The 24,758-nt window shown below is 36.5% G+C and overlaps 1 protein-coding gene across 1 annotated transcript; it reads left to right on the forward strand.

Moving 5' to 3' along the window:
• Nucleotides 1-2,820: 2,820 nt before the first annotated feature.
• CTR9 (CTR9 homolog, Paf1/RNA polymerase II complex component) lies at nt 2,821-24,696 on the forward strand. Its single transcript, XM_082059569.1, has 25 exons — nt 2,821-2,961; nt 5,050-5,148; nt 5,746-5,985; nt 6,477-6,594; nt 7,341-7,430; nt 8,693-8,841; nt 11,155-11,262; nt 11,703-11,810; nt 11,927-12,163; nt 12,952-13,041; nt 13,146-13,274; nt 13,379-13,562; nt 14,576-14,664; nt 14,924-15,109; nt 15,290-15,377; nt 15,627-15,775; nt 17,785-17,901; nt 18,072-18,217; nt 19,834-19,905; nt 21,117-21,252; nt 21,768-21,914; nt 22,346-22,503; nt 22,803-22,899; nt 23,249-23,361; nt 23,605-24,696. Exons 1-25 carry the CDS (start codon nt 2,917-2,919, stop codon nt 24,011-24,013), a joined length of 3,504 nt encoding a protein of 1,167 aa, XP_081915695.1. The 5' UTR covers nt 2,821-2,916; the 3' UTR covers nt 24,014-24,696.
• Nucleotides 24,697-24,758: the final 62 nt, after the last annotated feature.

The raw sequence follows: 24,758 nt of genomic DNA on the forward strand, positions 1-24,758 counted from the left end.
GAAAATAATTGTTTTAAAAAGTCATACAAAGCAAGGAGGAGATATTTTAAATAAGATGTGGTCTCTCCACTAGTTTCACAACATTTTCAAAAGTGCAATTATAGCAGAAGACATTGATTTCTGTACCTATTTTGTAGTCTTTTCTTACATTCAATTTTCAGTAAACAAATAACATTCCATTGAATACGGATAACATATTTTATTTTAATAATTTAATAAAAAACCCCTGTCATTATTAATGTCATTATTTTATGTAAAAGTACCTGTAAAATAAGTTTTAAGATAAGTAATTTAATAAAAAATCTAGAGGATGTTAGATCTCAATATTCGTGGATTTGCTGCTAATATCTCTGCTAACACACTAGGTAATTTTGTTCTATGTGTTGAGCAGTATCATTTCAAAGAACTTTCCATCAGAACTCAGGAGTCCTTCTGGAAGAACACTTTAGCAAAGAGTAATTACTGTAGTCTCCATCTCAAGCTTTTTTCCTTTTAAAAACTTTTGCTCTATGCAAGTGCAAGCTTTTATAAAACTAAGCATTGTAAAAAGAAATAGAGTAGAGAATGGCAACATTCCTGAAGTCCATCGTAAGTTAAGAAAAATGCACTTCTCTGTCTTGGTGCAAATCTGATTAAAATCTTAAAGACCACCCAGCTGTTCAAAATGGAGGATTATTTATTTCAGCATACACAACTCAAAGAGAAATGTTAATTTGTTTGCAAAGAGTAGTGGTCAGGTAGCTGGAGGCCTTTTTGTTATGTTAGTAAAGTAGCTTAGTTAAGCTCAATTTTCATTCCTGAAAAAAGGCTTATAATTATATGTGGTAATGCCATTTTAAAACATTTTTCACTGTTTATGTCATGTATTACAAGAAGAACTTCAATTTGCTATAGATTACTTTCTGTTTATATAAGAACTTTTGATACTGATAACAATCCAAGGTTAGAAGTAGTAATTTAAATTTTCATAATTAAAAAGGTCAATGAAATAGCAAGAAGAAATAAGTCTCTTCTTTAAATGTTCCTATGCACTGAAAGTAAAAAAACCCAAAAAACAAAAACCAACTCTTTTCACTAGAACAACATATACATTAAAGAAGTTCCACATACCTTTATTTCTATCAGTATATGTGGAAAACAGGAGTCTTGCTCCTTTAAACAATCTAAAAAATAGTTTGCAGTATTGCCTTTTCAGTCCAAATTGCTTCAACAGAAATTAAAACAGCTAAAAATCAGTTTATTTGTAAAAAATCAGTCTATAAAGCAGAAAAGTAGGCTTAGGAACTCTATTAATTAGCATCTTGCTCTGCATAATGTTGGCTTTGGCATATTTTTAATGAAAAAAGCACACACATCTATTAATTTCAATGTTACTCTGCTTCGCTGTCACATGCAAAAGTTTCTCTACAAAAGTTATTTATGGCACATACCTCCTGAAAGACCTAGGAGAAATGCTAGTTATACTTTATTGGACCAGGTAACTCAGTTCAGAATAATGAGTGCGTAAGTAAAAACCAGAAGCTGAGATTCAAAATGGTAAGTAATTAAAAATACTACTTGCTTTGGCTTCAGAGAACAAGTGACACTCCAAGTAAACTAGTAGTTACTCCTATAATATGTACTATTATAGTAACTCACAATAAATTTTAAAAATAAAATTTAGTAATTTAATGTGTTAATAGTTGTGACTATCAGTTCAGTGGATGGTTAGCTATAGGACAAAATCAAGTTTGCTTTAGGGTTTAATAGGCTCTGTAAGTAATGTGTCACAGATTTTTTTTTTTTTTTTTTTTTTTTAATCCTAGCAGAAATGTGCCAGAGGATCTTTTAGTCTCTTTTCCCCCCTTAGTGCAAATGCAAAAATATGGAAGATTGATCACACGTTACTATGCATGCTATGTTTTGTTCAAATATGTCAGTGCATCTGCCATCATAATTAGAAAGAACAATTTAGGAAGCCAACTTTGTAATTTTTTACTGATGCACCTCCAAGTGGCTGAACACCTCATGCAAAACAAGTTCCAGGATCAGGGCCTAGGTTTAGGATTGAAAAATAGTTGGCCGAGCTGTGGCTAAAAAATTTTAAATATCTATTAATATTACACCACTAAGCTAGTCAGATAATGTGTATTTGGATTTACACATTGTTTTTTCCACAAAAATATGGAAAATTCACACATTTTGATGCATTTGGTTGGAAGTTTTCAGTGATTTTAAAATGATATGAGGAGAGGCATAGCCTGAGGGAGTCATGATCTCAAGACCACAGAGCAACTAGGTGCAAACCCATTCAATTTGTCAGTGCGTGCGTGTATAAATACACAGCAATATCTCTTGCTATCACACATATATATATTTCTATAAGTATATATATGATACACGTATAAATTAGCAGAACTAATACCTGTCCGTGAGCCCTCACCCTGTCCTCAACAGACTGCTCAAGTTTTAAAGCGCCACCTCACGGAAGACCGCTGTGAGCAGCCGCAAGGGAGGCCACACAGCGCAACATGTAGTGCTCCAGCCCGGGGCGGGGACGGGGGGGGCGGGGACGGGGCTGGCGGTGACAGGGCTGGCGGGGACAGGGCTGGCGGGGACCGGGGCGGGTTCAGAGCCGGCGGCTCCCGCCGGTCCCTCTCCGCTCGCTGAGGGGCGCCCGCGAGGCCGCCGTTACCTCAGCAACAACGCCGCGCGCCCGCCCTCGAAGCCCTCCCGCTCCCTCACGCGCGGGCGCCAGGCGGCCCGCGAGGCTCGTGCGTCGCTGCGATTGGCTCGTTACGTCTGAGGGGCGGAGCCGCCCCCCCTCCCCCCCTCCCTTTGCCCGAGCACGTCCGGGTCAGTCGGTGTTTGTGAGGGGAAGTGCGCGCGCGGCGGCCGTTGCGTGCTCGCGGCTCGGCGGACAGCGGTGTCGCCATCATGTCGCGGGGGTCCATCGAGATCCCGCTCCGGGACACCGATGAGGCGAGTCGGGGGCTGGGAGCCGGTGGCGCGGCCTGGTCCCGGGGAGGGGGAAGGAAGGGGTCCGCGTTATGATGCGCGACGGGGCGGCGTTTGTCCCTTCCTCTCGCAGTTTGGTCCCGGGCTCGGGGGGCAGTGTCGCTCCCTTCCGTGAGCGGAGTGAGCTGTTGGGCTTACAGGTGTATCGCTTTGCGGAAAGAAACCCAAACCTGCGTTCTCCGGTGCCCCATGGTGAACGGCGTCTGCTCTCTGGTAGCTGTAACCTCCCTGTCCTTGCCGAGTGTCTTGAGGGGACAGCCCGGCAGCCTGGCCGGTGTCCTGCGGCTCCACACGGCTGTGAAGAACGGGCAGCTACTCGCCCACAGTGTGTGCTTCAGGCAAATGCAAGATTGAAGACTGAAGACCCCCTTGGGAACAGTATCTCATCTTTAGTTTGTGCCTTGTCCAGCTAAATTCTCTCCTCAATTCGTTAGATGCAGATTTTTCTGACCATGCTGACTAGTAAAAAGCATGAATGTTCCTGTATCAGCGTAGAGACGAGACAGGCTGTCACTTGGTCCAGTCTGTAAATTACTTCAGTGTGGGTTTAGAAATGTATTTAACTTTATTTGAGGTAAACTGTGACAGGCCAATATTAAAAAGTTTTAAGAGAAGTATTTGAAAATCTACAGGGTATTATAAAGCTTGAAGTTAAATCATACCATAGCAGATACTAAATTAACATCTTAGTTAAATAAGGTGTTGAAACATACTGCGTATAGCTTTAAAAATGCTTTTCGTGAGTATATGTGTCCATACTCTGGCAAACTTCCATATAACTGCCATTGTGTTTTTAAGTTTCACAAAGGTACTTTGCTCTCTGTAGGTTACATGTTGGAGGATTTTTTTCTCTGTGACAAAAATGAGTATTGACACCAGTTATACTGGTTCTGCTATTGAAGTTATGGCTAGGCTTACTTGAATCCTGAGATTCTGAATTAATCACTAAAGATTGCTATCAAATACATGATTTTCTTTCACTGGCTTTTTTAACTTTCATATTTATTTGCTGTTTTGGTAATACATATTTGTCATTAACAACTATTATAGTTTGTAGAAGAGGGCGGCCCAAATTTTAAACCATCATTGTCTGTCAAACAGGAGGTACTGTGCAAGACAAACTCAGAACTAAAAACATCAGTGGTAGCAGAAATATTTCTGCTGATGCCCCCCTAAGTTTTGCATAATCAAAACTGTAAGTCTTTATAAACTGGATTGCTCTAATCCAGTCTCTGGCGAAAGAGTTCCTGCATTGATAGTCGGGGTACAAGCCTGGGTACAACTACAGCTCTTCCTTGCTGTAAAATTAAATTGTAACGTAGATGACTGATGTTAAAGACAGCATGACTGAGTAGCAAGTGAACTAACAGGCAGTTAAATTGTGTTCCCCAAACATCTCACCATGGGAATATCTGTTCCTTTTTCTGCATTTTTTGTATTGGAAGTAGATCAACATGGCAAACACTGCTTGCATAGTGAAAAGTTGTTGGTGTCATTTGCTCATGATGACTGTTGTTAATATTCAGAAAGTTAGTCTGTTCTTTATAGTGTTTGCCACTTCAATAATTTCTTGATTCTTTTGGGCATAAAGATGACATTAGAAAATTTCAGGGCTCTGAAATGAATCTGAGGTATTGATTCTCTAACACCTGGTTACTTGGAGGATTTTGACTATATCCTGGATCTTTGTATTAACTGTAGGAAAAGTTTTAGAAATTCAGCAGTTTACAGTCAAGTTGGTTTTCAGCTGAACTCTGAAAATTCTGAGCCTGAAGTCTATGGTGAAAGAAGTTGAATTAGCATATCTGTTTATTCTTCCTGACTAGTATCCCAAACATTAGGCTGTCTGTACTCTGCTATTTATGAGAGACCATCGATTTTGTCTCATACAGAATAAAATACATCATCACTTTTTTCTTTGTTCATAACCTTGTTTAAAGATGTAAAATTATTTACGTTTTGTGCTCTGAAATGTCCACCTTGCTTTGAGTTCAGTGATAGATAACATTGTTAATGCTTTGTGAAAAGAAAATCTGTATTGTTTGTTTCTAGGTTATTGAGCTTGACTTCGATCAGTTACCTGAGGGTGATGAAGTTATAAGTATACTGAAACAGGAGCATACTCAACTGCACATATGGATTGCCTTAGCGGTTCGTATATATACAAGTTATATATTTAAATATTTTATTCAGATAATCATATAGTAATTTCCATTTCCTTACTTACATGACTTGTAATAACTGAATTCTGATTAGGAACTGAAATGGGTTATTCAGTCACTGATTCTAGGCCACATATTTCTGGTTTGACATATGCATATTAAGATTTTAAATTAATCTTTTTTTGTAAAACAATGCTGCTTGAGGCCTGCTTTCTAAGTTGTTGATTTTTTTTTTTTTCATCCATAGTTTTTGTTTAGTGCATTTGATTATGCGCTTCATAAAATGGAGGGGGCAGTATCTATGCTGTGGAAATTATGGTGAAATGTGCGAAAAAAATTAAGTTCAGATGAGAAACAATTGATTCTTTACTTATAAATAGCTGTAAGACTTGTGTTCTAATGTAAAAATAGTAGATGGGGATGGTGACAGAAAAATATTTGGCACTATCGGAATGCCTTTGTCTGATTATCTCTACATTGATCCCTATGTTCTGCAAAAAGAATCTGTGTGACACCTGAAGTACCAACTTGATATACTACTTACTCACTGGGTTATTATTGTCTGTTAAAACTGTGTGTTTTATAGCTGGAATACTACAAACAAGGAAAAACAGAAGACTTTGTGAAGCTGTTGGAAGCTGCACGCATAGATGGTAACTTGGACTACAGAGACCATGAAAAAGATCAAATGACATGTCTGGATACTCTGGCAGCATACTATGTACAGCAGGCTCGGAAGGAGAAGAACAAAGACAACAAGAAGGAGCTCATTACACAAGCTACCTTGTTGTATACTATGGCTGACAAAATTATCATGTATGATCAGGTAAAATCAAAATATTTGTAAAAATCCATATTTGTCAGTTATTTAAGGATTCTTATTTTTTAGTATACTTTCAACTTGTTTTCTGTGTGAATTCAAAAATTATTCTAAAGAAAACAAATGTTGACTCACTAAAGGGAAGACAGAAACTTCTCAGGCTTTAAAGTCTGTTATTAGTGTTGTACATGTAAGCAAAACTTTTAAGTATCTGAAATGTGAGCAGTGCCATCAGGAATAATTATCTCTAGCTTGGGACAGCTGTTAGTTCTATGTCAGTCAACATCTGGATGTTGGGAAGGACTGATTGGTTGTTACTGTCTTGCTCAGTAATATGTGAACTTCAGATATGGATGATAAAGACCCTTTTTTTGTCCTGATATAAGAGAAATATATTAATCATAGAAAGCATATAGCGTAGCCAGTTAATTTTTCGCATAGTCTAGTCTTCATATTTTACAAAGATAAACATAGCAGAAATTTTTTTCCTTCTCTAGAATCACTTGTTGGGAAGAGCCTGCTTTTGTCTGCTTGAAGGTGATAAGATGGACCAAGCTGATGCACAATTCCATTTTGTGCTCAACCAGTCTCCAAATAACATTCCTGCCCTTCTTGGTATGAGTTTATGGGTATTTGTGTGCAAAACCAAAAAACAAACAACAAACCCAAAACAAAACAAAAACCAACTGAACAAAATCCCTCAAACAAACAAACAAAAATGCAAACAAACAAACCAACCCCAAACCCACACCCTGGTCTCTCCAGTTGAGTTTTGGAATGAGTTATGTACTTAAGAAGAGGGTGCATATGTGAGTAGAGAGAATGAATGGGATAAAGTGTGCACTTATGACCAGAAACACATGACAGAGTTTACTCTAAACTTAGCAAGTATTTGTGAGTGGAAAAGCTAAGAAAAAGTATAACACTAACTAGCGCCTTCTGAGACCTGTGGGCATACATCCAGTCCAACTACTTATATTTCCCTGGTGATGCCAATGAAGCTGTATAATATTTCAAAGGTGAAGATACTAGTGGTGAGGACTCAGCGGGCTGTAACACTTGCATTTTAATTTGTTTACTAATTAGTCTTAGCAAAGGTCATTTTTCTGGACCAGGAAAAAATTAAATTTCTGCAGAAGCCCATGAAAACATAAATTTAATGTGTTCTCATGTTGGATTTCTTTCATATACTTGACACCATCAAAGATAATAAAAGTTGTAGTTATCTCAGTTTTCTGTTTTTAATCATAACTTTCAAAAATCAGCACACCACAAGTTTACCAAATAGTACTTTTGAGCTTCTGACTTATGATTACTTCATTTATATGTCTAATTTATTGGTAACCAATATGTTATAACAGGTAAAGCTTGCATTTCTTTCAACAAGAAAGATTATAGAGGAGCCCTTGCCTACTACAAGAAAGCGTTGCGTACCAATCCAGGTTGCCCAGGTAAGACAAAGTTTTTGCTGTGCTGGCAAATTAACTCAAATTTTCCTAATTCAATCACGTAAGGGCTTTTTTTGTGATCTATATCTGTCAAAAAAACTCCATCCCTTACTATAGAGTAGTTCACGTGTTTGCTGACTTGAAGTGTTCCTTAGTTGTAGAGAAGGAAATCATGTTGAGGAAAAGACTTTTCATTTTTTCTAATTATTACCTTTTAAAGAGCTACTAAAAATGAGAGGTTGCATGTAATAGAAATTATAATTCTATGGGGATACAGGAAACTGTTCAAGACTGTTGCAGAACCTATCCATGAGGTTTTGAAGTAATGGTTAAGAAAACTATGTATTAGTATTAATAATGAAACCAGACATGAAAAAAAAGTTCTGCCTATAATGCATGATGTGAGTTTTCATGGTGTCGTATGATTTTCTTAATGCCAAAATCTGGGAAAGCTATCACAGCTGTAAAAGAAGTGCGTGTGATTTAGAGATATTACTTCGGGGTATTCACATTAGGATCATAAATTCTCTGAAGTCTCTTGAGAGATGTGATATACTTTGTCATAACCTATCTGAAAAAGAGCTTATTACAAAGTTGATGCATCTTTAACATAAGAATCATTGCTGCAAAAGTGGATTTAGAAATACAAACCTTTTAAACAAACATCTTTCACTCCCCTTTTTCACACACACACAAAGATTTGAAATTGCTGTGTATAAATATCTCTGCATTCCTAGTTCACAGGCAATCTAAAAGGGCAATATGATGTGGATTCTCTGTGTTAGCTCATTTGTACAAAATCATGGAAGTTAGGGGATGATAAACAACATTTTCTTAGTAATGAATCAGTTGAGATGTCAAGCTAACTTGCTTGTTAGCCTGGGTTTTCTGAAAGCCTGTGAGTCTCCAGGAAACTTACTCTGCCTAAGAAATTTCCAGCCCTTTCATCTTGCAATTTTTAATGCCTTTCTCTATATTTTTAATACATTCCCATAGAAGCAATTTTTAATTTGTTTAGTATCAAGTCTTTTGGAGGTATAGATCAATATTCTGGGTTGTATGAAGAAATAAAGTCTTACTAATCTGTTAATGTTAGTTCTGCTGCCAAATGTGGGAGGCTGCCTTTAAAAACAGAAAGTTGTTACATGGCTTGGAGGTTTTAAAGAAATATTAAAAATACTTCTTTCATGTTCATTGATGTCCAGAATGTAAAAGTCATAAAATTGAAATTTTGGTATTTTGCATGATGTCACCTTGTTCTCTAGCTGAGGTTCGGTTGGGTATGGGCCACTGCTTCGTGAAACTGAACAAGTTGGAAAAAGCTCGCTTGGCATTCAGCAGGGCTCTTGAGCTAAATTCCAAATGCGTGGGGGCTTTGGTTGGACTGGCTGTTCTGGAGCTCAATAATAAAGAGGTGAGTGTAACTTAACAAGAATCCATATGCAGTTTACTTGTCTGAAAAAGTGAACATTTTATCCTTTGAAATGTAGTCCAGTTCTTAAAAGGGGTAATAACTTCTGTGGTTAAATAATTTTAAGTCTTTGTCGCTATTGAATGAAGTTATAGCTACGTACTTGAGCAGCACATTCTGAATAACTTGTTTCTATAGCTAAAAATCTGCAACTCTGCTTATAAAAGTCTGAGATGTGTGAATGCATATCCAATGGCTTAAAAAACTGTAAAGTGCTGATTTCAAAATCTTACTTTAATGAACAATAGTTATAATAGCCAGCCTTACTTAATCTATTATTTGTGACTCTGTGGAGGTTAACTACATCAGTTTATACTCAGGATGCTCTGAAAATCCTCAAATGCTTGGAGGTCTCACTGCAATGGCAGCTCAATTCCAGAGCATCAGGAATTTTTGTTGTGAAAGAGCATCATTCTAACAGTAAAGTCAAGGTAAAAGGCATAGCCTGAGGAGATTAGTCCTGGGTTTTAAGGAACATAAAATATCAAACTAGTGTTAAAGTTGCAGTCAGGCTACCTCAGCATGCATGCCACATGGTAAAACAAAGAGTAAGCAAGATCAAATTGTAACTGAGCTGATGAAACTATGATAAAGTGGTGATCTGACCTCTCTGGATGTTGCATCACTAGAAAAATACATATGCTCGTATAACTTAAGATAGTTAATCTATGCTAAGGAAGTTAGCAGTGGAGGATGGCACCTTTAAGTGGTAAAAAAAACCAACCTTACGTAATTGTATATTGCAAAAACTTGATATTGTGCTCTCTGTAGAACATGTAGCTCCCTAGAAAGATCTTTGGTTGGCACAGTGTGTTTGAAAATTACTTCATTTTACTAAGTCATGGGAAAAAAAGCAACCGTTAAGAGTTCCTTGAAGAATTCAGAGAAGTGTGGCCATGAGAGTTTTCCTTCCTAAAACTACAGACAAAACCAAAAGTATTCTAAAGTCAAATTTTAATAAATAATTCCATAGGCAAGAAATTAATGAAACCAAGTATCGTTCTTTTTTTTTTTTTTTTTTTTAAGGTCTTTTGACTAAAGTGAAGGGATGAGTCCACTTGCCCTGAGCTTCAAAAAACTGTGATTTAAAGCTGACCCCCTCAAATAATTTTTTTGTTCTTGGTAATATAAGAAATGTATCATCTGTGCTTTACTTCAAACTGTTTCTACAATTTGCTCTGCAAAGTTAGTATAACATTGAAGAGTTGACATAGGGGAGGGAAAACACTTTCTCTGGGGAAAGGAATCTCTGGTTTTCTTCATCAAGGTGCTTTGGAGCTTTGAGACCTCTAACCATACAATTATTGGATTTGACTGAAATTGGACATGAGGGTCACATTATTAGAGAACTCAGACATACACATAGTGTGATTATAAAACATTTTTGCTTTTGAAAATTAAACCAAGAATGACTTGATACCTCTTAATCAAGGTATATTGTTATACTACGTTAGTAAAGGTAGTGCCTTTTCAAACTGAAATTGTTTTTTAGCTGCCTGTTGGACTTCATCTCATCTCAACTCATAAAACCTAATCTTTTAGTAAGATAACCTTCTACTGATGATAATTGCAAAGTAAAGCAGAGATGTTACATGATGACATTTTTGGTGTTTCTGTTCAGAAATAAATACAAATCTCATGGGTGTCCTAAATAAATAGCCGTTATTTTATCAGTTACGGATTTGAACTTGTATGTAAGTCAAATTGTACCCATGGAAAGCTTTCTTTAAAACTGTAATGTTTCTTTTAAAAAAGAGTAAGTTGATATCATGATATCCTATGTAAACACAGCAAACTTCTACATTTTTTTTTTAAATTAGAACTGAAATTCTAGTAGCTCTTAATTCAATATCTGAAGTTCTGGTTTAGAATTTGAACATGAGAATATTTTAATTTTACTGTTGAAGAAGTTTTGTGAAAGATTGAAACATAAACCAAACAGGAGATGAGAACATTGAACAATAGAAGGAAGGCTATCAGGGTGTGAGTGTGAGAAGGACACCAACACTAAGTTGTCTTTTTTTTTCCTATCAAGTCCTGCTCTTCTTTTTTTCCTATGCCTTTGTGGTGGCTTTGTTTCCCTTTTTCCACCTGTATGTTGCAGGGAGAAAAAGTTAGTAGCTGAAATTGCTTTTCTCTCTGAGCCCAGCAAGGTTTTGTCAGAGTTCCTGCAGCAGTCTAGACTGAAGAAAGTTGAAGATGTTAATAAGATACAGGTATTGAGATGTTGCTGACACCTGTCAATGTTTCATTTAGGCTGATTCCATCAAGAATGGTGTTCAACTCCTATCTAGGGCTTACACCATTGATCCCAGTAATCCAATGGTCTTGAATCACTTGGCTAATCACTTCTTCTTCAAGAAGGTAAGGGGTCTATGGAATTTTACTGTAAAATACTTAATAACCTCTGAACAGCAAGGATTTCAGTGTTAGATTCAGTCTCATTTCATCATACCAACTGGTGCCTAGTATGGAGCTAATAATCTAGATGGACGAGTGTAAAGTTTTTGACTTAAATTTTGTATAAACTTTTCTAAAGAAAGCTAAGAAAAGGTGTGCTTATTCCTTAAGTCAAAGTCGTCGTTGTGTCCTGAAGGGTTGGGGTTTTTTTCCCCTCTCTCCCCCTTCCAAGCTTTAAAATATGAAACAGAGAAAAGAACAGTAACACTAAAACTGAATCTGTTGTTATTAAGTTAGTCAGTGCTATGGCTTAAGCTTTCTTGTATTTGCCAGCTATCCTTGTTTAAATAATGATCCCTTGATTGAAGACTTTCAAATTTCATTTAACTTCTCTTTTTTTTCAGGACTATGGTAAAGTACAACATTTGGCTCTTCATGCTTTCCATAATACAGAAGTTGAAGCAATGCAGGCAGAGAGTTGTTACCAGCTGGCTAGGTCTTTTCATGTACAGGTAGGACAGTTTTTAAAAGCCTCCCTTGAGATTACACTTAATCTGTGTTATAAAAGTTCATACAAAGCTTACTTGTGGAAACTTTACTTGCTCTTTATTTGCTTATTTTTAATTAGGAAGATTATGATCAAGCTTTCCAGTATTATTACCAGGCCACTCAGTTTGCTTCATCTTCCTTTGTACTTCCGTTTTTTGGATTGGGTCAAATGTACATTTATCGAGGGGACAAAGAGAATGCATCACAATGCTTTGAAAAAGTTTTGAAAGCTTATCCTAACAATTATGAGACTATGAAAATCCTTGGATCTCTTTATGCGGCTTCAGAAGACCAGGAGAAACGGGACATTGCAAAGGTGAGTTTGCAGTAGTTTTACATACAAGGGTGGAACTTGAGAATCAGATTTGAAATTAGACTGTACCCTACGGTGCATAAATCTTGGGGTTACTTGGCTGTAGGTATAGAATATTTAATATTGGCTGTCATGAGAGATCCTTCTAACTGTTTAGAGCTATGAGTCGTGGACAGAACTGAGACTCCTACTGGGCTCTGGCTAAAGCAAGTCCAGGAATTTGGAGGAGCTCCAGCCTCACATTTGTATTTGGTACTATGAAAAATGTGGAATTCTTCCCATTTATGTTAAAATTCTCTAAACATGGCAAGGTAGCAAGTGATTTACTGAAGACAGCAAGTTAGTTAATAATTTCCAGAAAACACTTGTCTTGGCTTATCTGAAAGGATGATGTTATGTGGTGGCTTTTTTATTTTGGTTTGAGGTGGGTTTTTTGTGGTTTGCTTTGTGGTTTTATTTCTTTGTTTTAATGAAAGGCTTTTTAAACCTAATGTTGGGCAAATAAATGCAAGAAATGCTTGACATCACTTTTCTAGCTTCTCATTTTGGTTTAATAGTTTCTACTTTTCTAAGACTATAAGCTGGTGTTGTATTCTATTAATACAGAAAAAATAATGAAAGAAGGAAGGAAAGTAAGTTGTGCAGATGTTGAAGATGTTTTCTTTTGCGTTATGGTGTATCTTTCTAGTGTTAAGGTTAATACCTTCACTCTTTCTTTTGATTTGTTTATATTTTTTTAGAGCAGTTTGTGTGTCCACAGAGAGGTATAATTATTTTGTGCTGCTTTTCAGGGACATCTAAAGAAAGTCACAGAACAATATCCTGATGATGTAGAGGCATGGATTGAGCTAGCCCAAATTCTGGAACAGACTGACATACAGGTATTGTTAGTATACAGCTGGTGAATTAACGTGCGCTCTTTTCACAAGAGCATGTAGAGCTCATTCTCTTATTTCATTCATGCACTTTTTCTTTCTTTGTAAAGGGTGCACTGTCAGCCTATGGTACAGCCACACGAATTCTGCAAGAGAAAGTACAGGCTGATGTCCCACCAGAGATTTTGAATAATGTGGGTGCTCTGCACTTCAGGCTGGGAAACCTAGGAGAAGCGAAGGTATGTAATTACTCCAAGTCTGAATTGAATTTCTTGATCATTCTGAAGTTTTTCTGTAAGAATATTCTGGAGTGCCTCATTCCTTTTTTCTTTTTGTACTTCAGAAATATTTTTTGGCATCACTGGATCGTGCAAAAGCAGAAGCTGAACATGATGAGCATTATTACAATGCTATCTCTGTAACAACGTCCTATAACCTTGCCAGACTATATGAGGCGATGTGTGAATTTCACGAAGCGGAAAAGCTGTATAAAAACATTTTAAGAGAACATCCTAATTATGTTGATTGTAAGAAACATTTGGTATTTTAGTTCCATGGTCCTCCTTATAATATCAAAAATCTTCCCATTATAGTGTCTTCTGGTCTCCTTATGTCTGTCTTCACTTCTTTTCTTTTAGTTTTGGGGCCTGCTTTCCTACCCACTATTTTCCTTATCTCTTTTTTTTTTTTTAAGGCCTGCATCATCATTATAGTCCAGTCTTCAGGTTTAAGCCATCTAATTATTGGTATAATCATACTGTACTCAAAAAATCTAGCAAAATCTAGCAAAATTAGCTTATCTAGACATGCATGTGTTTACTCACTTGTACCCCACTCCCACCAAAGCCTTAGCAGCTTGGCTCTCATGTGCATTCAAGGCCATCCATCTGATGTGCCCAGGCTGTGCAATTCTGTGTATGGGGTGGAAACAGAGACCTTTGGGAGAAGCACGTTGGCCTTTCTCCAGGGAAGAAAAGCTGATGAGGGTGTCAGCACAACTTCTATAGCACATGCTGTTTTTTCTTCTCACTCTGCTCATCTGGTGTCCCCAGGTAGCTGACTTGTGTTTGCTGCAGAGGCGAGGTGGTAGCCCTTGCTCAGCAAGCTGCAGCACACAGCATGCCCCAGCCTTTTCTATAGCCTTTTCCCTGCTTGTTTTCCACTGTCACCTGCTAACTGATACTCTTCCCAAAGCTTGTGGAGGTGGGAGGGATGTTTAAAGCAGAGGGAGGAGAATTATGTACCTCATGTATCCTTTTTTCTTTGAGGTTTCTCAATTATCTTTAACTTATGAAACCAATTATAAACATTTTTATTACTTTCAGTGTATCTGCAATTTCTGTGTCACCATTGTGGATGGATGTTCCTCTTCCCATGGTGTGTCTCATTGTGAATAGAATATGAAAGACCTCTTAATGTTTGCTGTCCTTAACAGATCAAGAGAAAGATTGCTTTTGAAATTCATGCATGGACAATATTTTCTTTGTTTGAGATGACTTTAACCTGTTTCCTGATTTATATTTTCTGTTTTCATTTTTAGGCTACTTGCGCTTGGGAGCTATGGCTAGGGATAAAGGAAATTTTTATGAGGCTTCTGATTGGTTTAAAGAAGCGCTTCAGATAAATCAGGTTTGTAAACCTTTAAGTATTTAAAGTTAAAACATGTAACTTAAAACTTTATTTTCTTTTAGTTGTATTTTTATTTTGTTTGTTCACATAAACTAAAGGAAGAAGAGTGCACTACTGTAATTTACTCTCCATGTATGCTGTTCTTGTTGGTTTTTTTTACTATGGAATTCTATTTAAGAAAAATAGCATTTTATACTTGAAAAAGTAACTATGCAAGGGAAAATGATGCTTTTGCAACTTACAGTGAATTTTTATTTAGGACCATCCAGATGCTTGGTCTCTGATTGGCAATCTTCATTTGGCTAAACAAGAGTGGGGTCCAGGACAGAAGAAATTTGAAAGAATATTGAAACAGCCCTCCACACAAAATGATACTTACTCTATGCTAGCTCTTGGCAATGTCTGGTTGCAGACGCTACATCAACCCACAAGAGACAGAGAAAAGGTAATGGATGTCTGTCTTCCCTGTGTGTGGTTTTATTTGTTTAACTTTTGTATGCTCTTAGCTACTCAGAGCCCTTTCTTGATGCCAATTTGGCATCTTAAAGTCCATAAAACTGCTGGGTTGATCTTTTAATACCCCACTACAGAAATGAGTGATGAATTTGGATACTTCTTTCTGCAGGAGAAGCGTCATCAAGACCGTGCATTAGCAATCTACAAGCAAGTACTCAGAAATGATCCAAAAAACTTGTATGCTGCTAATGGCATAGGTAAATATGGGACACTAAGTTTCCTTTGGAGCTGATGATATTCTTATATTTCATGCTTTAATATAGAATTGTTTTTGCAGGGCCCGAACACTATGTAGTGGAGCACAGGAAAGAATAGCTTTCACATGACAGCTATGTCACTTAGTTTTTAATGGGGAACTTTGTTCAGGCAATATTTTGTTTTCTTTGGTAGGAATACATAGCACATGAACCTGGAAGCTTACACTGTACATATTACTTTCCCCTTAGGAGCTGTCTTGGCACATAAAGGATATTTCCGTGAAGCTCGTGATGTTTTTGCCCAAGTGAGAGAGGCAACAGCAGATATCAGTGATGTGTGGCTGAATTTGGCACATATCTACGTAGAACAGAAACAATACATCAGTGCTGTGCAGATGGTAACATCTCTAAATTGAACTACGTAATATGTTGGGTTAGATGATTTCTGGATGTTTCTCAACTGTCATAGGAGCTCTGCGAGTTTCTAATTAATGTTTTAACAAGTTATAGGACTATTTCTAGCATGCTGTTGGCTGTCACATCTAGATTTAAAAACAAACTGCCAAATAAAAGTAAGGTGTAACAAAGCACCTACCAACATGTACACCTTTTTTTTTGTAGTAGAGTTAAAACATGATTTGGTTAGAATTTTGGTCTCAGAATTAATTTTTAGTCAGAGAGGTTTCAGTCAGTGTACTTACTGTATATGGTTTACACTCAGATGTTACCAAAGTAAGTAAATGCAATTTGCTGCTGCAATTTTTTTAATAGCAACACTTCCTATATTTGTTCTTGCAAGTGATTGCATGGATAACAATCGGGGTGGTCTGAAAAGCTGACTGTGCCGTAATTTCTTTTACCACAGTTAACATTGTAAGCTAATTCATATTGGAATAAATCTGTTGAGGTTATCTAGTTCAACCTGCTTACACATGCTGTCTTCAAGTATCAACCTATTCCAACTAAATTGACTCAATTAGCTGATCAAGAGCATACAAGTAAGCTTAAATTATATTTGACAGAACAGAAGCTCACAACAAACTTGTTTTGTTAAGATTGAGTCCACATAGAGGCTCAAAAATACTTAAATCAGAGCTATTTTGAAGCTTTTTGGATGGTTATAAGGAAGAGGTAGTGGGCCTTTCTTACCTGATCAAGACCTCAGTAGTTGCCATTTTCCAGTGAACTGCTGTGAAGAAGCTTTAGTAACACTATCAGATTCACTCTGTTGTGTTTGAATGGGGTCTGTTGTCTTTTTAAGATCTTATTTGTTTATATTGACAAAAAAGCCTAATGAAAATCTCATTTGAGCAATATTTGAAGCACTGAATTACGAGTGGGAAACTGGGTGTCACTTTTTACCTGCTGATTCGTAAGAAAAATATACTCATTTGCTAATATATTTAAGCAAAGCTGTTAGTAGAAATGTGTTTATTTACTGAGGTGTTTTGTTATTCCCTGGGTTCGACTATGCAGTTCATACAAGTCACAGTCTGAAATATGCTATATTGGACTCAGAGGGTACAGATTGAATGTAATGGCATAGCTTAGTGCAGACACAACAATTATTATTCTAGTGGGTTCTTTACCTTAAAGCATACAAATCCGAGGCAGACTTAAGCTAAGTACAAAATCTTTGACTGTAAAGGTGAGTGAAAATTGGGTGCTCACAACACAGTGCAATGCAAGAGTAGTAGCTTCAGACATTAAAGTTCAGGGCGGTTTCTGTATTGGAGCTGGAAATAAAAGTTACTTTGTATTTCTTATTATTTTGGGGATGTAGAAAGGGTGAATGATTCCTTGAGAAAAAGAGTATGTCAAACAAAAGGCACTAGTTACTGAAAAGGATAAGTTTCATAACTGTATGAAGCTTTAATTCTAGAAGCACAGAACCCATTGTAACAAGTTGTCTTTTGCGTTTTAGAACAACTGGGTATGCCTTGGCATACCAACTTATTCAGCTAGGTGGACAGAACATAGTTGATGTTGAGTTATCTGAAAGGTGTGGATTTTTTTAACTAATTGCATCAAATGGATGGAATGACTACAAGAAATATATTTCAATTTGTAAAATATCTTGTATGAATAAATAATTTTTTTTCCTCCATACTGTGGAGAAGAATTGAGTGCTCTTAAAATGAGTCATATTTATTGGAGCTTGTTACAATAGATGGTACTTGCAAGGTATTCTGTTGGATTTTAAGACCTACAGAGCCTCCTGAACTGCTGCCAGTTTCCAGAAAAATCTGGTTCTTGCTATGGAATAGCAGAAAGAGTTTTCTGATCGGTGAAGAGGACGTGACATGTGGCATGACACACTTTAGAAAACAAAAGGCATTGGCTAGAGTTAGTTAAACAAAATAACTAACCATTGTCTTAATTTGATTTTTTTTTTTTTCTCTCCCAGTATGAAAACTGCCTCAGAAAGTTCTATAAGCATCAAAATACTGAAGTATTGTTATATTTGGCCCGGGCACTGTTCAAATGTGGCAAATTACAGGAATGCAAACAAACTTTGTTAAAGGTATGCAAATAAAACATATCACAGAATAAAATTAATGTAAGTTGATGCATGTTTGTATCTCTTGAAATTCAATAGTCTGGGATTGAAATAATGGTGCATTTTTTCTATATGTTGCTTCAGTATACTTTTTTTCGTGTAGCATATCTTAAAAACATGCTTTTTATTTACAGGCCCGGCATGTAGCACCAAGTGATACAGTCCTTATGTTTAATGTGGCTTTAGTGCTACAAAGACTTGCTACCTCTGTGCTGAAAGATGAAAAAAGCAATCTAAAGGAGGTGCTTAATGCTGTGAAAGAACTGGAGCTAGCCCACAGGTGAAGATGATTTCTTTCTAATCATTATAATCAATTTTGTTGTTCCTTTACAGTAAATTTGCAGTATAGGTCACAAATCTGGCTAGAAGAGCAATCATCTCCTATGAAACACTGTATGTGATTCTAGAGTTTCTAGTAGGAAAACAAAATTGGGCCTGACAAAACTACTTATTCAGATGTTGCTCCAGAGCCAGTTTGGTTTGGCCAGGTGGCCAATATGTATTTCTCAAAGGGTTTTGTGTTACTGTGACCAAGATGCACTTTTTCCTGGAAGACCATAGTTGAAAAATATGTTTAAATTTATTCTACAATTTAATACTCTTTTTGATTATTTATTTCAAAACAACGTATAAGGCTCAAAAGCAAATCTATTTATGTTAGTCTAGTTAATGACCGGTAGTCCTTGAAAACTCATTTTGCCCTCCTGTTGGCAAGTAAAGCCCAACTACTCTCATGGCTTAAGAACAGAAGCAGTTTCTTAAGTGCATTTCAGATCTTTTCATTCTCTTAAAAAACAAACAAACAAAAACCAAACAAAAAAAAACCCAAAACACAAACAACAACAACAAAAAAAAACACAACAAAACACCACAACAACAAACTTCTGGGCAGAAAACAATGAGATTAATCTAATTGTCACTGTCTTTGAACAGAAAGTTTTCAGGCATTTATTGTGCTCCTACATACTTCTGGTGTAGCTGGTGCTTGCTTTATGCATTCCTGGCTCTGCTGTTATGTTGAGGACAGACATTGCCTCTCAGTAATTTTGTCAAGTAAATCAGGCCTTTCATACAAGCAAGCATTTCGCGAATCTAGTGGTTTACATAATGTAAACTAAACATTTGAACACAAACTCTAACTTGAATTCAGTTAGAAGCTTTTTATTTATTGTCTTGAGAAAGCTGCATGAAAGACTTTAGTTTGTATCTATTAACCACAAATTCAGATGTGTGGAGAATTTTTGAAAAATACTATATGTAATGAAAAACTTGAGCAAGGAGTTACTTTCTTCATATGCACAAGAATTTGAGTTCAATCTAGCACAAACACATCTCGTTTAAAGTGCCTCTGGAATATGAGAAGAAACTGGCTACCTTGGAAGTTAGAAAGTCATTTTTGTTTAAATGAGTTGGAGAAACTGCTTTCAAAACACTGATCATCATAACTTACCCATTCACTCAAAGGTGTGTTGTATTCACAAGGACCTGTTAACCAAGTTCAAGGAGCCTGTTCTGGAAGGACTTTAAAAAAGTTTTCCTTCCTTATGCTGGTTCCAAGCACTTAAGCTGTGACAGATAAGGAATGAATCTACTGGACTCAACAATGTCCTCATTCCTAGGAGCAAGTAAATGAAAGCTGAGAACTCTCTTTAGAATTTTTCTGGGTTTTTGTTCTGCTCTAGAGTCGTTTTAGAATGTTTTAAATTTGGAGAACTCTGAATGTACTGTAATACTGTTGTATTAGAAAGGGCTGCACATAGAGAAAATCGGTGAGGTTTCCTCATCTGTTGAGTTTTATAGGATTGTAATTCAGGAGTAAATGCTTTGTTTTAAATTACAATAAATATATAAGCAATGCTGTATTTGCTTAGTTTTGTTTGTTGTTTTTTCCTTCAGGTACTTCAGTTACTTGAGTAAAGTAGGTGATAAGATGAGATTTGACTTGGCACTTGCTGCTACGGAAGCGAGGTAAAAAAAAATAATAATTAAAAAAAGATATAACAAATCATTCAGCCAGATACCAAGTAGAATATTTTTGTCTTTTTTTTTTTTTTTTGTCATACTAAAACTTGATTCTAAAATTTCAACTGACTGAGAACAGTAAAAATACAACTGCAGGGTTACTCCCTACCACACTACCACTGTTTCATTATTTCCCCGTCTTTGCTTTGTAATGTTTTTGTGTAGTCTGAAGCTCTCAACGTGTGATGTCTGCCATTAGTGGGAGCCTGCAAAACTTTAGATATTTTAATGGTAAAATTTTCATCAATGAGAGTGCAGTGATGTTTATTTAAACATCTCTAGCTCTCATTGGTTTGACTTTAAACATAATAATCTGAAAACAGCTTTGCTTTCATGGAGAAGTTTGGAGGTAGTTCCTGGGTGAATAACATGGGTAAATTATTGAAATATGAAAAACTTTTGTTTTGCAAAGTCTAGTCTGCTTTAATTTTTGCTCAGGGTAATGAATTTGTACACAAGCCTCTTCAAGTCCATATCCTTGTAAGCTTATATCTTGGTTTTTCACTCAATATGCCCCGTGTTTCTTTTATTGCACATTCTTCTAAGATTTTCATAGCCTTGTACATACATTTGTTGACCATCATGCACTACACATCTTAAATGGGTATCATTAAAACACTTTGTACATAGAAGAAAATTTTAGTATTACAAGAAATACCATTGTAACATTAGATAGGAGGATATTGAAAGTGCCTTGTTTTAACATTTCATGAGACTTTAACACTTTATGCAACCTTAACTCTTACACAATAGGATTTTTTAAGACAGAATTTCTACCTGCCTTTCTGATTAGGTTTGCTAGTATAGTGTTATTAAATATGAGTTCTTATTAACCAAACTTCTGAAGCTGACCAAATTAGTTGGGATGCTTCCTTTTATGTTCATATGGGATTTTTTGCTATATGAATTTGCTAAGTTTTAAGTGTGAAGCAATATGTTCTGAAATTGTATGTTACAATTTAAAGATAAATTAGCTTACTGGAAAGTGCTTAGGGTTTATTCAAATATCTGTACTACTCTACTGTTCTAATTTGCTATTTCAAGTAGCTTTTTTTCTCTGGTGATATGAACATAGTGTTGTGATGCATGCCCTCTATGAAACTGTTTATTGTGTGTGCCTGCCACCTTCATTTACTTGAAAATGTTGCACGTTACAGGCAGTGCTCCGACTTGCTCAGTCAAGCCCAGTATCATGTGGCTCGGGCACGCAAGCAGGATGAAGAAGAGAGGGAGCTGCGTGCGAAGCAAGAGCAAGAAAAGGAGCTGCTTCGCCAAAAACTACTTAAAGAACAGGTTTTGTTCTGTTACATTCTGTGTACTATGTTTAAGTAAAAGCATATTTTATTTTTGAAAAGTATACCTATCAACAATATGTATGCCCCTATTGCTCTGTGGTGGTACCTGATGTTACTGATAAAATGTCTAGTAGTTTTTCTTACTTATAGTAAGTGCTAGCAGCAAACGTTATAGCTAACAGGTTATGCTCACTCTTTCTTCCCCATAGCCTCAGAAATAGATCTTATTTTTATAGTGAAATAAAAGGGTGCCCCAGAAGGTCTGCTGTCAAATGCCTGTGCTGACAGTCTGGATGAGGAAGCACTTGGTGCAGCAGTTCTTTTGGACTTCTGCCTCCTCTAGCATAGGCTTGTAGAAAACTTATTTTTTGCCATGTAGACCTTCTGCTATGACATAGACTGTCAAAAGTCAATTCTCCAGTTTTGCGTTAGCAAATAATTTCTACACCTGTGATCGTAATCACTGCAATGCTGCAAATACAATAGTGATGGTTAGTTTTCTTTCTGTTTCAGGAAGAGAAGCGCCTAAGAGAAAAAGAAGAACAGAAGAAACTTCTGGAACAAAGAGCTCAATATGTGGAGAAAACCAAGAATATTCTGATGTTCACTGGTGAAGTAGAAGGATCAAAGGAGAAAAAACGTGGTGGCGGTGGAGGCAGGGTAGGACAGAATATATATATATATTTTTAAATCTCCTTTATTTGCCCCTTTTGATTTATGGTCTCTTGCAGTAGCACAGGTTTTTAATTCCAAGCTGCTAGATTCCACTGAGTGAAATTGCACAGGTTTAATACTCAAATGTAATAATTGGAAGCTCATGCTTTGAAGTTCCAAGCACTGTGGCATCACTAAAATCTATTCTATTCAATTGTTAAAATAACAGAAGAAGATTGTTTTATTATATGCAAATTTGGAATCAGTTTCTTAATGACATAAATCCAGAGATTATGGGAAAGTTGGCACAAGAATGTCTGAATATTTATATTTTGAAAATGTGTTCAGATAAAGTTTCTACTATGAATGGTTTTCTGGTAGCTTTTTAACTGGAAGGTGAATAATAAGCTGTATTGTGGGACTTTTATTTATTATAGCGTTCCAAAAAAGGAGCAGGGGAATTTGATGAATTTGTCAACGATGACAGTGATGAAGATCTGCCTGTGTCTAGAAAGAAAAAGAAGAGGAAGGGCAGTGGCAGTGAACAAGATGGGGAAGAAGAGGAGGGTGAGAGAAAGAAGAAGAAGAGGAGGAGGTAACTGAAACTTTAATGTTAGACTTCCTTGAGAAATTGTATGGCTTTTGTATTTATTCTTATGCAGTCTTTCATAATGATTTAAAAAATGAACTGTTATTAAGAGGTCACTTGATTTTTATTTTTTTTTTTTAATTTACACATGTACATTGTAAGACTTAAACAGCCAATCTGCAAAAGAAGTAATGCTTGATCAACCAGACATTTCTTGAGACTGATTTTTTTTTTTTGCGTGTGGAGAGATTTTTCTTTTTGGTGATGTTATGCTTTACATCATATAAAATTTGTTTCTGTTCAAGACCCCAGAAGGCAGATGAGGGAAGTGATGATGAAGAACATGAGAATGGTCCAAGACCTAAAAAGCGACGTCCACCCAAAGCAGAGAAAAAGAAGGCTGTAAGTTGAACCCTGAATAACTGCATCACTTTCTAAATATGCACTTGGACTTCAGTGTTAACCTGGTCAAGTGAGATTTATTAATGTTGAAAATTACAAAAAAAAGCCATGTAGCAAACTGCCTTTGAGCTTATTTTTGTCCTCCTCTGTTGCTATAGCTGCTTCAAGGATGCAAAGCATATTTCTGAAGCCATCTAGAAATAAGTGGTATTAAATGGAAAAATTTGATAAAATGACTTAAGAACAACTGTTAAAAGCACATCTGTTTTTCTGAGTGTTTTTCTACATTTGGGCACTATGCTTTAACCAGCCACATGAACAAGCAACCCTTTGTTTTTTCCCTGTACAGCCCAAACCAGAACGTCTGCCTCCTTCAATGAAAGGAAAGATCAAATCAAAAGCCATCATTTCATCAAGTGATGATTCTTCTGATGAGGATAAACTCAAAATTGCTGATGATGGGTAAGAACTTTCATTAACTTTGTATATACCAAAGTTTCAACATGTGCTTTCAAGAGAAACTGCGATGTTGATAATAATGAGATAATAAGAAGCCTTTCAGTGTAGGCACAACATCGCTTTCCACTGCAGATTAATTGCATTCATTCTGATAACACTGGCATTACTCAAGTCTTGGTGTCTCATTTTATTTTTAAGCTAAAGACAGCATCCTTTAATACTGGATTTTTTTTCTTTTCCCTACAGACATGCTAGGAATAGCAACAGTGATTCAGATGATGGGGAACAGCAACACAGTAAACGCATTGTTTCTGATAGTGATTCTGATAACAGAAACAAATCTGGTAGTGAGGCCGGTAGTCCCAGGAGGTCCAGTGTCCACCAATCTGAGGAAGATTCTGACAGTGACAGATCGGCCAGAAAAAGGAGGCGCTCAGATTCAGAGCAGTCTGACAATGAGTCTGTACAGTCGGGGAGAAGCCGTTCCGGTGGTTCAGAAAATGAATCTCGCCCAGCGTCTCGCAGTGCTGACTCAGACAGAGATTCCGAGAGAGGATCTGACAATGAGGGTTCTGGCAGAGGATCTGGTAATGAATCTGAACCAGAAGGATCCAATGATGAGGGGTCCGAAGGTGGTTCAGATGACAGCGATTAGATCTAAGTTACAGACCATCTTTTTAAAATGTTCATGTAAATATATTTCAGTTATAGGGAAAATCCAATTTTTATATTTGAGAACTGTGATTTAAAAAAACCAACCTTAATGTTTTAGTAAACCGTTGTAAGACCTTCCTGTGATTCTTTCTATTAGCAACTAATGGATGTCTCTCTGTATTGGCTTATGGTGTATTCTTAAATTGAAACTGCTGTAGATGAAGAACAGAATCCCTGTACTATAATAAGCACACCAAGGATGTGGAATGCATGTAAAAACTGTGGAACATAAAATCTCTGTTTAGGTGGTTCCAGTGTGGCTAAAACTGTGTGTTCTGTGCTTACACATGCATAGATGGATCTTAAAATCCTACCAAATGAAATGAAGAGCTGTGGATATTTATCTTTTTCCTCATTCTGAAAGAAAAGGTCAGTAGGGGGAGGTTTTTCTTACTTTCTATTAAAGAATACATTTGCCATGATGAAACTCCTTATGTTTCTGAGAGTTTGTTCTTTTGCTTCTGTTTTTGTGTTAAATCAGGTGAAAAGATGCAGATACCAAGAAACTTTATAAAGGTATGAAATAGTTGAAATATTTAAATTGGCAGGTAATAAAAAATAGAGAGCTCCATATTACATGAGAAAGGTAAAGGTGCCAGTGTCATAATAAACTGTTCCTGCTTATTTGCTTGGAGTGATTCATTTTGCCCCTTAAAAGGTAGAAGCAGGAAATCTGAAAATGTCAA

Source organism: Streptopelia decaocto (assembly GCF_964273445.1).
Source record: "Streptopelia decaocto genome assembly, chromosome: 7".
NCBI lineage: Eukaryota > Metazoa > Chordata > Aves > Columbiformes > Columbidae > Streptopelia > Streptopelia decaocto.

What these genes read in the sequence shown, in the direction of transcription:
- CTR9 (XM_082059569.1), top strand. Translation starts at nt 2,917, where the DNA reads ATGTCGCGGGGGTCCATCGAGATCCCGCTCCGGGACACCGATGAG. An exon ending in GAACTGGAGCTAGCCCACAG is followed by an intron (nt 18,218 to 19,833) that starts GTGAAGATGATT and finishes TTTTTCCTTCAG; the next exon opens with GTACTTCAGTTACTTGAGTA. An exon ending in CTCAAAATTGCTGATGATGG is followed by an intron (nt 23,362 to 23,604) that starts GTAAGAACTTTC and finishes TTTTCCCTACAG; the next exon opens with ACATGCTAGGAATAGCAACA.